Here is a 15,287-nt window from a genome sequence, read left to right as displayed (position 1 = left end):
GGGCAAATTTAAATCAAAATTTGGTCATTCTATATAACTTCCTCTTTAATTTTTTTAAAGACTATGCCATTATGACTTTGAATTTATTAATTATTTATTTATTTATTTATCAAGGTTGACTCAGCCTTCCATCCTTCCGAGGTAGGTAAAATGACGACCCGGTTTGTGGGGGCAACAAGCTGACTTTGTATAAAAAAGAACACCGCTTCGGGGGGTGGGCGAAAGCCCTACTAAGCAGGTATATACAAAAGTATGAAGGCTATTGCTTAACACATTGTAAGCCGCCCTGAGTCTCCGGAAAAGGGTGGCATATAAATCGAACCAATAAATAAGTCACCCCATTTCCAAATAGAATTGAAATTTTAAGTTTAATCACATGACTAAGCTGTCTTGAAGTGTCTTAAGAACTGCATTCATCATTATTACTTTTATCCAAAACTAGAATTTGTCACTTTGTTCTAGTGCTTGCATTTAGGAAAACTTAGTTTAGGAAAGCTTTTTATTAAGTAATATCAGCTGTTAACTAGTTTGATGCTGTCAAATCTTCCTATAGCAGTAATGTAAAACCAGGAGACTTTCCTTCTTTCTGGATGGCGATATTGAGCATGTAATTTTCTACATGTTAAATCTGCTCTGTCATTCAACTGTGATTCATTCTGGCTTTCTATTGTTTTGTCCTTATTTTTTTAAAAGATGCAATATTAGTAAAGATAGAAGTTAAGGATTCAAAAGACAGCAAACATTATTCTACATTTCACAGTAATTTCTGTAAAACTAGAATAATGGTAATTATTGTTATTGTTATTATTGTTATTATTTCATTTGAACAAATATTTTAGATCTCACTTCATGAATATAATTTTATATTCCTAAAATAATTTAAGTCCCAAATTATAGTCATATTGACAATGTTTAAAATTACTCAGTGAATAGAAATCCATCACAATCATTCAGCAATATAAAGAAGAATTTGCATCTGCACAGCTAAGTTCCCTCCTTTTCTTTACACTTTTCCACAACTTTTCAGTCTGACTTACTTTGGTCAGAATTAACACTGTACCTTTCCCACCCCTACCCTTATTTGTAGGCACTGGATTTGAAGGGGATCAGTGTCTTGGAATTCAGCTTCTAGAACTTGGGAAAAAGAAAAAACAAATTTTACATGGTGAATCTCTTCCTCTTTCCAGGAAATCCTATTTAGCATGGGTAGGATTTTCAGCAGAAGGTAAGATGGTTCATTTACGACATAGTTAAATCCTAATTTAACTATGTCTTTATGTATTTAATCCTAATACCGTGTTTTCCCGAAAATAAGACCCTGTCTTACATTTTTTTGAATCCTGAAATAAGCGCTTGGCCTTATTTTTGGGGAGATCTTATTATTTTGGGGCTCATGGAGCAAGACAAGGCTCCTCTTGCTGTCTTACTTGATTTCCATTTCTCTCTCCCTAACCCTAACCAGAGGAAATGGCAGGGACCGGCTGCGTGTGCGTTTAAATATTTTGGGGGAGGGCTTATTTTTGGGGGAGGGCTTATTTTCAGGGAAACAAAGTAGTGAAATAATAGTGAGGGAAGGTGAATGTGATCAGATCTTTGTACATCTGTAGACCTCAACCCAGACATCAGGAATGGAAGACATCACATGCTTAGTTGACTAAAAATTATGCATCTGTTATCAATGTTAAAACAATGCTATTAATATCTAAGAGGAAAGGGAAAAAAGGACATGGGTGGACTACACTGGATTTTTATTCTGGGTTACCAGAAGAGGGAGTTATTGCCAAAGTTAGCTACAAGTCTGTTGATTTTCTTCAAAATGTTTTGTTCTTTTTAATATAAGTAATGATGATGAGAGATGTAGCATTTAACGTCATGTTCATTCATGAATCTATACAGCTGTTTCAAAGAGAATTATCGAAACAAAACTATGTGCTTTTCTAATGAATGACTAGGTACTCCTTGTTATGTGGATTCTGAGGGTATTGCACGAATGCTGAACCGAAAGCATGGTAATATTTGGACCCCAGTCTGTAATACAAGGGAGCACTGTAAAGGGAAGTCAAACCATTACTGGATTGTTGGCGTTCATGAAAACCCTCAGCAGCTCAGGTACAAAAATAATTTAAAATTGCCCCTGTTGTTCTTTAGAACAGTGCTCAATACAGAAATATTCAAACATCTGTTGAAAGATCATTTTCTCAATCATCCTCTCTTGTCAGTTTCCCACTGCCTTATTTCGTTTAAACTAGGGCCTTCCAAGGAGATTTTTGGGTTTTTTTTAACTAGAAAGAGGCCTGTGGAACTAGCATGCTATATGCACAAAATATAGTGTTCTTCCATTTCCCCTTTTAAGTAACTCTTTTCTAGGAAATTCATTAAAACCTCAGAACATGTCAGCCTGGGAAGATGAGTATGAATGAAAGTCATTGTGGCTTTTTTTCCCTCTCGCTCATCCAAGATAAATGAGGACAGAAAACACATCATTTAAACACAGTTAAAAAACGATGTCTATGAAAGTGTTACCTTGATTGAAGGCTTGGTTTTAAAAGAGTGGCTGATTGGGTTAGATGTTTCCAGCTAATATTTTTAATTGACTGATTGAATAAGAATGATGCATTTACTTTATAATATTTCTTAGGCTTCATTCCTTTAATCCCTAATGTAATATATTTAAAAACATAATAGACAATGAAATATAATTAATAGAATGGCAGTAGTAGACTTGTGGATATAAGAGATGGAATTTGAAACACTGCCTCTAACCGCATTTATGCTCACAAGCTTCTAGTCTCATTTGATGTACTTTAGCAAATTTGGCATCTTGATAAAGCAAAGTTTTATCTTGGCTCAGCCTTGCAAAGAAGCTGATTTAAGTTTCTCACTGGTTTGCCTAAAATGGCAGCATATTATTAGGCCAGGCCATAGTTAAGATGACTGTGACATTATGCGCTCTGTGTGAGCAATCTTTTCGTGTTTTTGACTTTACTAAAAGCTCTGCTAAGTAATTATAAAACAACATGACTTCTTATATTAAATGAATTAAAGTGACAAAGGAATAATTCTGCTATTTTTAGAGAAATCTCATTTGGATGCTAAATAAAGTATTTGGATATTCAAAGCTTAGAGAAAACTCCAGGGTTTTTTTCCCCCCTCAAATGTGTTAATTTTTAGCCTGATATTTTTTAAAAAATTGAGAAAAATGTAAGCTTCCTCTTCTTGACATGTATACTGCTGAATGTGTAAACAACTTGTTTATGCCATGGTGAGTCTGGGAAGAAGAAAAGGGTTGCACTTTTGATTCTGTATTTTTCTTGAATAGATGCATTCTTTGTAAAGGAGCTCGTTTTCCAGCTACGCTTCCCCGTCCTGCGGTATCAGTGCTGCCATTTAAGCTCCCTTTTTGTCAAACTACAACAGATAAGGGTCAAATGGAGGTGGGTAATCAGAATTTATAATTTAGTTTTTAGATCCATTCTGAAAAACTTAATAAGGAGTTGCAAGTTCTGCCCTGCTCTAAAAGGTCAGTTTTGCTTGCTTTTCACTTTGTCCTTATTGCATGGAAATAGCATCTCTAGTAATTTTATCTTACATTCCCATTAAGTATGCACTGAATATCATGCATGCAGATAATCTCCATAAAATGGTTGTCACCTATTAAGTTAAAATCACTTGTACAATTTAGTTGCAGTTCTGTATAATACAGATAGTCCTTGACTTACAAAAGTTTGTTTAGTGACAGTTTGAAGTTAAAAAGCACTAAAAAAAGTGACTTATGACCATTGTAGCATCCCCATGGTCACATGATTTACATTCAGATGCTTAACAGCTGACTCACATGATGGTTGCAGTGTCCCAGAGTTATGTGATCCCCTTTGCAACCTTCTAACAAGAAAAGTCAATGGGGAAACCAGATTCAGTTAACAGCCATGTTACTAATTTAATAACTGCAGTGATTCACTTAACAAATGTGGCAAGAAAAGTCATAAAATGGGGCAAAACTCATTTAACAAATTTCTTACTTAACAACATAAATTTTGGGCTTAATTGTGATCGTAAGTTGAGGACTACCTGTACACACACACACACACACACACACGCCCCATATAGAAACAGTAGCCCTACTTGCATATGTATGTCTCTATTTTAGGAAGATAGTATGCATTCTGTGGTATTATTTATACAAGATATATAGTGTACAGTATGTATTAATTCCCCCCCCCCCATAAAGCAAGCTAATGGGTTTCTAAACCTTAAAATTGTAAAGTTACACTTGGAAGCGTATGGATGCCACCTGCTGTAATCTTGAATGCAAGTGGAGATGAAAATGAATAATCTCTCAAATAGTTAAGAGCAAAGCTTTTGACGCTATATATCCAAGTGTACACATCCTTGAAAGGATGCTTTGCTCAACGTTATTTTGATTTTGTAAAGTTTCCTTTACATTTCCAAATTAATTCAAATTCCAGTTAATGTGGTCTATTTTGTTTGCCTATTTCCAGTCCTTTGGAATTTTAATTATCACAATTTCACAGTAATTTATAAACATGTCCTTGTTCAGTACTAAATTTTATATTATATATCTTGCAGCCGTGATAAAATAGCTGTTATGAACTATGTTTTTCTTTTCTTTCTCTGCATGCCATAGGAGCAATTCTGGCGCTCAGTCTTGTTCCACAATTATTTAGACTATTTATCTCAAAATGGATATGAATATGATGAAAGTGTGAAAGGCCAGGCAATCCAAGAGCAGCAGAATCTCCTGATGAAAATGTTTGCAGTAAGTGGGTAAAGTTATAAATCTGTCTTCTTCAAGCTAATGCCTTTCACTTGTACTAGATATCAGCTTCTATTAAGCCTCAGCTCACCAAGCTGATACAGGAGTTAAAAAGAAACATTAAAAGGGCACATATTGGAGACGATTATTTCAAATTTACCTGAGTAAAATTTCTTAGATGCTTGATTATTATATTGCTTAAATAAAAAATCCCACTCAATTATTTCTTTTTCTTTGTAATTTTTTAACATTGTCTGTTCCACACAATCATTTATTCCATGTGACTAGTTGTTATATTTTATTAACCCTGAAATGGACAAGGAATGTTTAAAGCACAAAACTAGGCAAAATGTAACTTGTTAATACACATACTGTAATGTTCAGTGTAAGTTAAATAGTCATTGCCCCAAAGGTGCTCTTTCAAGAGGCAACTGGACTTTCTTGCCAGCCAACAGAAAAAAATATTGCAAGTGTCCGTAGCAAACTGAGATAACATCAAAAAGATGAAATGTGCATCTTTTTGTGAGTTTTGTGTCATGATGCTGCTTCATTGCATGCCTTCCTTCCATGGTCCTAGATAATTTGACTGTGGACAGAACTGCTGTAAGAGAGAGGAACCAAAGCACTGGAATAAAGCTGGCAGCAAGTTGCAGATAAGGAGAGGATCTAAGGCAGAAGAAATTTGAACTAGAGGAGATGAATGTGCCTAAGCATTTGTGTCAGGAGTAGCAAGAGCTTTGGGAACCAAAAGGCCAGATCCAGAGATAAAGGAAAACCAGGCTCAGGAAATGAGTTGCCTTGACCAGCAATTTGTGTTCAAAGCTCAGGCTCTTAGTGCCAACCTAGAAATAAAATTAATTAATTGTGTGACTATCCTACCATGTTTTATAAATAGCCTCAGGAAGCCCGAGTATTCTTGTAACTATAGGGTGAAGACTGAGAGTTTAACACTTATCTGTACTTGCCAGGATCCTAATAAAAATGGCCTATCCTGGCCAAACCCATTTGTTTTTCAAGATAAGCCTGCTTCAACTTCCTTGAAATATAAAGGAGAGACCATTTTAGGAGAGGAACCTGTGAAAGAGAAAGACCATTAAGAGAATTTTCCTCAGCCCATATTTCTATTTACTCAGGCTTCCTAGTGGCTTTCATGTGCTGTGCAGGTTAATTATTAGATAGGTGAAGAGTTTAGTCTTTACCCACACAATTATATCTAACTGGAAACAAGGCTCATCATGAAATAGATGATTGAAAAGCAGAAAGAGAGATGGATCTCTTGAATCCACTATTTTTTTTTTTAATTCAAAAAACTACTATACAATAATGGATTATAGTTTGTAAGTATAGTTTTTCTTCAGTGGACGTTTCACATGCAGTTTTCCTGAGGTTGCTCACTTTAACTACTGCATCATAATTGGAGTTATTTTCATAGCTACAAACCGGCTTTATAAGAAAATAGCTGGGACTCATTCTGTTCTGTTCATGGATGTATTAGGATTCCTTGAATTTCTGTCTAGTAAAGAATGAATGGGAACTGAATGTTCTATTCGCTTAAAGAACAAACATTTTTCATCCTCTTTTCCCCACCCTCCCAAATAAATATTTCTCTGATAAATGTTAAAACTTTTTTTCCTCCTTGCTTTAAAAATAGTTATCTTGCACACTGGAACGTGAATTTCGCTGTATGGAGCTTGCTGAACTCATGACACAAAATGCCACGACCTTAGCTATCAAATATGCTTCTCGCTCGCGGAAGCTAATTCTTGCCCAGAAACTCAGTGAACTTGCCGCTGAGAAGGTCTCAGAGCTGGCTTCTGCTGAAGAGTATGCTGAGCAAGAAGAGGAAGAAGAGAAGCAACAGCCGGATTTTAGAAACCACCTAAATGCTGGGTAAAAGTGAACTCTGAAAGGGGACACAAACACATAGCAAATTGTTATAATTTCATTTGTGTTTGAAGTTAGGCAGGTGCTTTCTAAGTCATTGTGGAGAAAAATCTTTTAACTGTCCCATCAGGTCAGATTTACTGTTCAAAGGCTCTCAACTGCAGGTAGTGCTTAACTTTTAACCATTCACTTAGCGACTGTAGTTAAAATAGCGCTGGAAAAAGCGACTTATAACTAGGTGGTCCTTGCACTTACTTAGCATCCCCATGGTCATGGGATCAAAATTTGGGAACTTGGCAACAGGCATGTATTTACAACGGTTGCAGAATCCCAGGGTCACATGGTCACCATCTGAAACCTTCCCAAGAAGCTTCCAAGAAGCAAAATCAGTGGGGGAAGCAGCATTTGCTTAACAGCTGCCTGATTCACTTAGCAATCGCAATGATTTTCTTAACAACTGTGGCAAAAAAAGACATAAAATTGGGTGCAACTCAATTGCTTAGCAACAGAAAGCCTCTTCCCAATTGTCGTAAGTTGAGAACTACCTGTATAATATCAAAAACCCAAGGCCTGGATTCAGTAGCATACTTTGAAACCCAAGACAATACCCTAGTGCAACTGATCTGGTGACAGGACGGGAAAAATCAGCAATCCAGCCCTTTTAAAGGCTTCTAGGTAAATGGAAAGAGGAAACTTTGAAGCAGAATGGAAGAAAGGGACGGATGCAGTTAAGAAAGGAGAAAAAGGCTCTGGACAAATCCACTGGTGGCTATTGCCACTGAAGGAAACAAAGTATAGTAGCCTGTAAAGAAGTGAATCTTCTGGGCAGTAGCACAGATTATCACATTTTCGGTTTTTGGAAAACTGAAAAAGTACTATTATTTTAATGGGAATGACTCAGTAATTGATTCCATGAGGACCAGGATAGCCTGTATAATGGAAAGGAAAGGAGTTATTTTATCATTCTTGTTAAACCTGGCTTTTCTTGTAGGGGATGCGTGGCAGTTGCCCTTTTCTTGATAGTTTAAGCAAAGGAATAGAAGTGCATTGGCTGACTTAGTTTCTCTCTATGCAGGTACAGTAACAGCCCCACAGAATGGAGTTGTGCTCAAGAAAGAAACATTCAATGCCAGCAAAATATGGAGACCCACGAAGAGGATGAGGAGAAAGTGAATGCCCTTCATGAGGCAAAATCTAGTAAGCTCAGCAAGCATCCATGAATATTAAAGCAGAAGGCTATATGGTTATAAATTCAGACTCTGAAGGCTGGGTAGTCCTTTCAGAGAAGGATCACCCCATGGAACAGAGATGGGCAATTTGTGAGGAGTTGGGAGTCCTCACAAATTGTCCTTAGGCAGGCCTGAAGAGGGCCCTGTCAGAGATTCTCTGGTGGCACAGTGATGGCATTGGAAGAGCTCTGAACATTTTTATGAGTAGTTATGAGGAAAGGGTAAGCCCCCACATGGAAGGCTGAAGCAAGATACAATAAATGCAGACATGAAAAATGCCTGGTTAGACCTGGATGCTATGTTTGGTCACACAAGATGGTTCTTGTTGATCCAAAAAGCAGACTGCACCTGCGAGAAAAATGCTAGGAGGAAGAGGAGGAGGAAGAGTAGTTAAGAGTAGGGGTGAGAAGTTCAAAAGTGATAGTCTAGTGCATTTGTAGCCCTATTGTACATCCTTTCTGTTTCAATATTTATCACGTATAATCATACTCAATTAAACTGGGAAATGTTTTAAATATTTCCTCTGGAATATTAATGTTTCCTCTACTTTAATTCTTCTGAAGGCTCTCCCACGCTGCATGGAAATACATCTGCTTCAAAGTCTGGTAAGTAACTGAATTTATTTTAGGCAAGGAAAAACCCCTTAATTGTTAAACATTTTGTCCAAATATTAGATTTCAGCTATGCAACCATACTCCTACACAATTTGTTAAATGCTTTTCTTCTCATTAACATCTTTTAAACTGATGAAATCAATTGGAAACATTTATACATCATTCAAATTTTTCTTCAATAGTTCCTCCATTGAAATCTTGCTGCCCGATTAATAGAGAGCTCTATTACTTCCAATGTTGCTGTTGTATAGTTTACTGTTGGACTGTGATGTATCAGTTCAGTTTCACAAATGAAGGGCTGCACTGTCCCAGGGACTTTTTATCCAGAAACAGTGTCATGCAAAAGAATGCTAGGTTTTTAGCATAATCTTGTGCCCCTCATTAGAACCAAGTTTCTCCTTGCAACATTGTAATAAGGTTATGTAAATTGCTGAGAGACCATAGTATTTAGTGACAAAAAGTAAAGTAAATTGTGCAAATATTGCAAATCAGATGTATAAAAAGGAAAAAGTTGAAAAATTAATAATTCTTTTTTTAAAAGTTCGTTGTTCATTTTTTTTCCTTTTATTGTGGGTTGTGGGTTCTCTCTCTCTCTCTCCCCCTCCCTCTCTCTCCCCCCCCCCTTTCTCTCTCTCACACACACCAGGACAACAGAGATCTTGATATTAAGTAACTCAGGTTAAGACCAAAATCTTTATAGTAGTCCTCGACTTATGACCAAAATTGAGCCCAACATTTCCATTGCAAAGCAAAGCAGTTATTAACCAAATTGCACCTCATTTTACCACCTTTTTGCCACAGGTTATTAAGCAAATCATTACAGTTGTTAAGTGAATCACGTGGTCGTTAAACAACTCTAGCTTTCCCTACTGACTTTGCTTATCAGAAGCCAGCTGGGAAGGTTGCAAGTGGTGATCATATGACCCAGGGACAATGCAACTGTCATGAATACCTGCCAATTGCAAAGCACTCAAATTTTGATCATGTGACCATGGGGATGCTGTAATAGTCATCGATGTGAAAAACAGTCATAAGTCATTTTCTTCAGTGCCATAACTTCGAATGAATGGTCGTAAATTGAGTACTACCACTAACAAATACCTTAATGCAAGTCACAGTGTATTCATTTTTTTATTTTAGCTTATATTTATATAATATCTACTTTTTCTCTTTAGTTTCCAATTTTCAAGTTATCTAATTAATAGAATGTTTTAAAAAAATTGTAATTATATCAAATTTTATATGAAATAACGTATCAAGATTCACAACACAATTAAAAAGGTGGGGGAAATAAAATAAAATAAACAGTAATAAAGCATGAATGTTAATGCCTGGTCATAACTCAAACATCTAGAGACAAGTTTCTGTTCATGTCTTAAAGATTAGAGGCAGGGCTATATCAAAAGTCCTGCTTAATTCTTGTAAATAAAAATCATTTAGTATAATTTCTTAATACACAGGCAGTATATTAAGTGTTTGGTAAATTTGCACTGATATTCTTTTTCTCTTGCTTCCCCTCCCCCCCCTTTTTTTGGTTAATGAAAGCTGTCACTGCATCTAACAACTCAATACGAGTAAATCCTTTTAAGGTGAGAACTGATGGCTTTAATTTACTTTATTTTTAAGTAAGATATTGTTGAGATCCTGCAAGGGAAAAATGTGTTCTTAAATCTCTTGCTGCTGTAGGTATCCAGTAGCCAAAAAGAGGCATTTGTTCACTCGCCCAATATTCTGGATAACCTGACAAGGCTGCCTAAGAAAAATCCCACAATGAATGGTCAAGGAGTTCCAAACAAGAATAGTCCAATCATCAAACCGTTGATGCCCAAGCCCAAGTCAAAGCAGGTGATGGATTGGACCTTTATCTTATTTTGTGGAAACAGATCTTGGCAAAGTTATTGTTATTGGGTGTAGCAAGTCTTAGAAATGTAATGAAAGCACAAGGACTATCCAAAGACTGATTGGCAGGAAAAAAGATTGGAAAAGGTAGGGCAGGATACTGGTATCAAATGGATTCCTATTTTTTGTTTCCCTATCAAGTTTGAAAATAGATGGTCTTAGTATTAATTGAGTAGTAAAAGGAAATTTTACACTCAGGAAATGTTTCTTTCCCTGCCATGCAGTGGCTGAATAAGAAAGGTAGGCAAGGAAGTGAAACAGACGGTTTGTATAATACAGTTGAAAGTGGGCCAGACATGATGTTTAAACATTTTAATTTTGTTTAGAGCACATAAAAGAATATTAGTGGTATACATACTTGGATTTAAATATATACAAATACTCTTAATAGCAAACATTTTTTGCTTTTCAATTACTGCTTATATACTGTTTATATTTACTAGAGCCAGTTTGGTCTAATGGGCACCAGGCTAGAAAGTGAGAGACTGTGAATTCTAGTCCCACCTTAGCTGGGTGACTTTGGGCCAGTCATTCTCTCTCGGCCCGATCCATCTCACAGGGTTGTTGTTGTGGGGACAATAGGAAGAGGAAGGTTTGTTGGATGTCTTTGCCACCTTGAGTTATATGTAAAAATAATAAAGGTAGGATACAAACAAATAAAACTACAACATTTCTCATTTGAAAGCTATTGAGAAATAAACCTCATGTAATTTTTTTTCTAGTCCTAGAGATTTTATAGAAGCTGCACTCTAAACAGTCAGCAATCAAGAAAATGGGTGGGCCCAAAGCAAAAATTACATTTGTTTTATTTTAAATTAAATTAGAGTACAGTTAACATGCTTACTTTCCATTTAAATCATAGTTTGCTGCACTGCTTAAACCTTTATGTACTGTATTTATTTATCTCACCATCTCCTTCCATTGTAATTAATATTACTGCTTCCAAAACTATTGAGTAAAAAATTACTGCAAGAATATTTTCCCTTAGGAGTTAAATGGATGCTTATCAAAATTAGAGCTTCTTGCTCTGAGAAGCTAAAGAGTATGAAATGTGATATATAAAGCAGCCATTTACGATGAATTACTGAAGTATATATATTTCATTGCTCAGCCTGCAGCAACTGCATTTTTCCAACCCCGAGCACTTACTACTGAAAAGAAAGTCAGAGAAAATAGAGAGGACAAAAATGACACTGTACAATCTGAACTTCAAACTGTGACTGAGAACAAAGATAATAAAAGGTCAGTATGCCAAAGAGTCTCACATTCCTGTTGTGAGATGACTCTGCCTTTTGGGAATAAAAATGTTCACAGGTAGCATAAAGGTTTTATTTCAATATCTTTTTCTCATCTGTACTGTATTTAGGCCAAAGACTGGGTTCCAGATGTGGCTAGAAGAGAACAGAAGCAGTATTTTATCAGATAATCCTCATTTTGAAGAAACAGAAATAATAAAAGAAGGCATGGTTCGATACAGAGGTTTATCTGCTGAGGAAAGGATGGTAATGGAATCTTTTTTTGGCGGATTATGCCTTTGCTTACCATGTAAAAATGTACAGGGAGTTCTCAATTTACAACCATTCATTTAACAACTGTTCAAAGTCACAATGCCACTGGACTGCTCCTCACACTTAACAACTGTTGTAGCATCCCCACAGACACGTGATCAGAATTCGGGCGTTGGCAACTACATGTATTTATGACAGTGGCAGGATCCCAGGGTCACAAGATTGCTCTTTGCAACTTTCCCAACCAGCTTCCAACAAGCAAAGTCAATGAGGAAGTCAGATTCATTTAATGATTACATGCTTCATTTGAAAACTACAATTATTTGCTTAACAATTATGGCAAAAAAAAATATGTAAAACCAGGCACGACTTACTAATTGCCTTGCTTATCAACATAAATTCTGGTCCCTATTGTGATTGTAAGTTGAAGACTGCATGAATTCTTTTTTTCACTTTTCTTGAAGTCACACAATTTTACAAGTAAAAAGCAGGAAGTAGAATGTAGTCCTTTTTTTCCCCCAGAGATAATGTGTGGAGTTCCTCCTCTGGATGCATGTTTGACTAATAATCCATTTCGTACATTATCTTGCCTCTTCTCCAATAAGTTTTTTTTTCTTGCCCGTTGCAACAATGCAATGATCCTATGTAGAAATTCAGCAAAGAGAGTGATTGGTCAAAATAATTCATTGAAATTAATGCTGAATGATTGAACCTGATTATCTGTAATACTACTTCAGTACTAATTTGAAACCACACTCAGCTGAAGTACCTGGAACACGTTGCAATGAAAATATACAAGGCCATTTCATGCCACTGCTTCAGTGCCAGATCATTCAGCCACCTGGTCTTATTCTTTCTATACCTGATTTCTGGGAAATTAAGAATAATTTTGTCACGCTTGTAAAGGTTCAAAATTGACAAATTCCAGTATGGTTCCATTGCTAATGTCTTCAATATTATTATTTGTTGTTCAGTCATTAAGTCATGTCTGACTCTTTGCGATCCTATGGACTGTAGCACACCAGGCTGTCCTATCTTCCACTAGCCTACTGATAATGTCCATGGGGTTTTCTTGGCAATAGGTTGCCATTTCCTTCTCCAGTGAACCACATTTTGTCAGACCTCTCTGCTATGACTTGTCTCCGCTATGACTTTAGGTGGCCCAATGCATGGCTTAGCTCATAGCTTCTTTTAGCTGAACAAGCCCCTTTGCCATAACAAGGCAGTGTTCCATGAAGGACCTTCAAAATTATAGTCTCCATTACGCACATACATAGGAGCTTAATATTTATGGGGAAGTTACATTAATTAATGACAATATTATAATTTAATAGCGATTGTAGAAGTTTTACTGTTCTGTTTTTGTTTCCCTTAATGTAAGGTTTGGACGGAGAAAGCCAAAGGTAGAGAAACCAGTGATCCATCTGAAGGGAAAAAGCGAAAGCGCCCAGAGGATGTTAACAATAAAGAGCAAGAAGGCCAAGAACAAAACTCGGAAGAGGATGTGGGCTCTGTTAAAAAATCCAAAGGATTCAACCAGTCTACCTTTGCAAAACTCTCAACATTTGCATATAAGCGGAGTTAAAAGAAATATTTTACTTGTCGATATTAGCCTGTAGTATTTAAAACTGTCCCAACAGATGGATGAAGACTGTTCCCCTAAGGAAATGTGCTTCTGTTTTGAACATTCAAGAAAAGGAAGTTTGTGGAATCATGGCTATGAAGATATGCAGAATACATGGATTTAGGAATGGAGGTTCATATTCTGGAGCAAGGTGACCTATTCTGAAGCTCTGTGAAACCTTCTGTTCCTGTGCAAGCACATCCTTGATGGCTGTATGGCTGAAGTTATAGCTTATCTAGGTTGTGTTGGATAGTTAGTAACCTAATTTGCCTTTATAGATCTGAAGGTGTTACCGTTGTGACTGTAGAATGGGTTCCAACTGATGTATGTTTGTGACCTAAAGCCAGGTATTCTCTAAATTGCTCCTTCAGATACCACGTGTGGGTAGTGCTTTATAGGACACTAAAGCAAGAGAGGGCAGAATGGAGCACGTGGAGGAGGAGACATGTGACTCAGGAGATGAACTGTGTGCTAACTTGATACCAAGTTCCAGTTTGTTTTCTCCATTTCCTCCAGGCCCAGCATATAACAAGGATTGTTATTTTATCTGCCTCGTCAGCTGAACGTAATAATGGAGCCAGCTCATTATTTCCTTGCCATTCAAGTTAAACCCTCCAATGGTTTGTGTCATTCAACTTCCATTCTAAAAAAATCCATAAAGAATGGATTTTAGTTACCTTGATTCAGACTCCCACCAGACTGATATCTGCCATATAAGTCATATTCCACTCCCAGGTAGCATTGTATTCTAGAAGTTAAATCAAAGCCCAATTTATGGGAGGATCCTAGCCCCTGGCATTAAACGGTGTCCTTTAGTTCTGTGTAGTAAACTGAAAAATCCCAGGCTCAGACTATTGTGCCATTGTTCTCCACATCTTATAATGTTTTATTTTTATGTTACTGGTGATTTTAAATAAAGCAAGAACCTTTTTTATTTTGGCTGTTGAACACTTTATTTCCATTTTCCACATCTTTCACTGGTAGTCCTCACTTAGTGACTAGAATTGAAACGGGCAACTCCACTGCTAAATGTTGCGGAGAGAAAATCACTTTCCAATAAGTGCAGTGGCTGCAATGGACTTAGAATATCACTTTCCATTTGATTGTTAGGTAGGTCAGCGCAGTCATTAAGAAAAACATCACACGATAAGTTATGATTTTACTTCTATATTCTTCATTAGCTCTGCTTGTCACAAGTCAGTTGGAAAGAACAAAAATGGCAGTCACATGACTGGGACACTGCCAGTTGTAAATGTGTGCCAATTGTGATGTGTTCAAGTGCAACAGGGGTACTCTTTTAACAGTCATAAATGTGAGGGATTGGTCACAATTTCTTTTATACTGTTCCAGTTTTAAATGGTCACTAAACAAGTTGGTAAACAAGGACTACTAAAACTTTGAAATTCCCAAATTCCTCCAAAATCTCTTGAACCAGCCATATAATTGTCTTTACTTCTAGCCACCTGAGAAAGCTGAGACTACATTGATACATGGCATGGGCCCGGGGTACTTGCAGGATCACCTCCCACCGGCCTCCCACCGCCCAGTGCATTCACAAAGTGCTGCCCTCCTCCGGGTGCCATTGGCCAGACAATGTCGGCTGGTGACGCCCAGGAGGAGGGCATTCTCTGTGGCCGCACCGACCCTCTGGAATGAATTACCCACTGAGCTCCGGACGGCCCCCAACCTCCGCTCTTTCCGCGGTGGCCTGAAGACATGGCTTTTTCAGCAAATCTGATCTGGGAGTTTTTAGTT

General features: G+C 37.1%; 1 protein-coding gene across 4 annotated transcripts in view; it reads left to right on the top strand.

The window, feature by feature from the left end:
• The window catches only part of WDHD1 (WD repeat and HMG-box DNA binding protein 1), a 32,285-nt gene extending 17,819 nt beyond the window's left edge, over positions 1-14,466 (top strand). For all 4 annotated transcript variants that reach the window (XM_034433419.3, XM_060693647.2, XM_087895255.1 and 1 more), the window contains exons 15-26: positions 1,088-1,225; positions 1,953-2,109; positions 3,320-3,434; positions 4,646-4,777; positions 6,426-6,664; positions 7,734-7,855; positions 8,451-8,492; positions 10,047-10,090; positions 10,188-10,346; positions 11,512-11,642; positions 11,767-11,902; positions 13,290-14,466. In XM_034433419.3, the coding sequence (XP_034289310.2) occupies positions 1,088-1,225; positions 1,953-2,109; positions 3,320-3,434; positions 4,646-4,777; positions 6,426-6,664; positions 7,734-7,855; positions 8,451-8,492; positions 10,047-10,090; positions 10,188-10,346; positions 11,512-11,642; positions 11,767-11,902; positions 13,290-13,493 (1,619 nt within the window). In that variant the 3' untranslated portion in view covers positions 13,494-14,466. The remainder of the gene's footprint in view (positions 1-1,087; positions 1,226-1,952; positions 2,110-3,319; positions 3,435-4,645; positions 4,778-6,425; positions 6,665-7,733; positions 7,856-8,450; positions 8,493-10,046; positions 10,091-10,187; positions 10,347-11,511; positions 11,643-11,766; positions 11,903-13,289) is intronic.
• The last annotated feature ends 821 nt before the right edge of the window (positions 14,467-15,287 follow it).

The sequence above is a fragment of the Pantherophis guttatus genome, chromosome 1 (assembly GCF_059756535.1).
Source record: "Pantherophis guttatus breed Tessera chromosome 1, ASM5975653v1, whole genome shotgun sequence".
NCBI classification, from domain to species: domain Eukaryota; kingdom Metazoa; phylum Chordata; class Lepidosauria; order Squamata; family Colubridae; genus Pantherophis; species Pantherophis guttatus.
The sequence above is the reverse complement of the archived record's forward strand: the minus strand, read 5'-3'. Positions and strand labels throughout refer to the sequence as shown.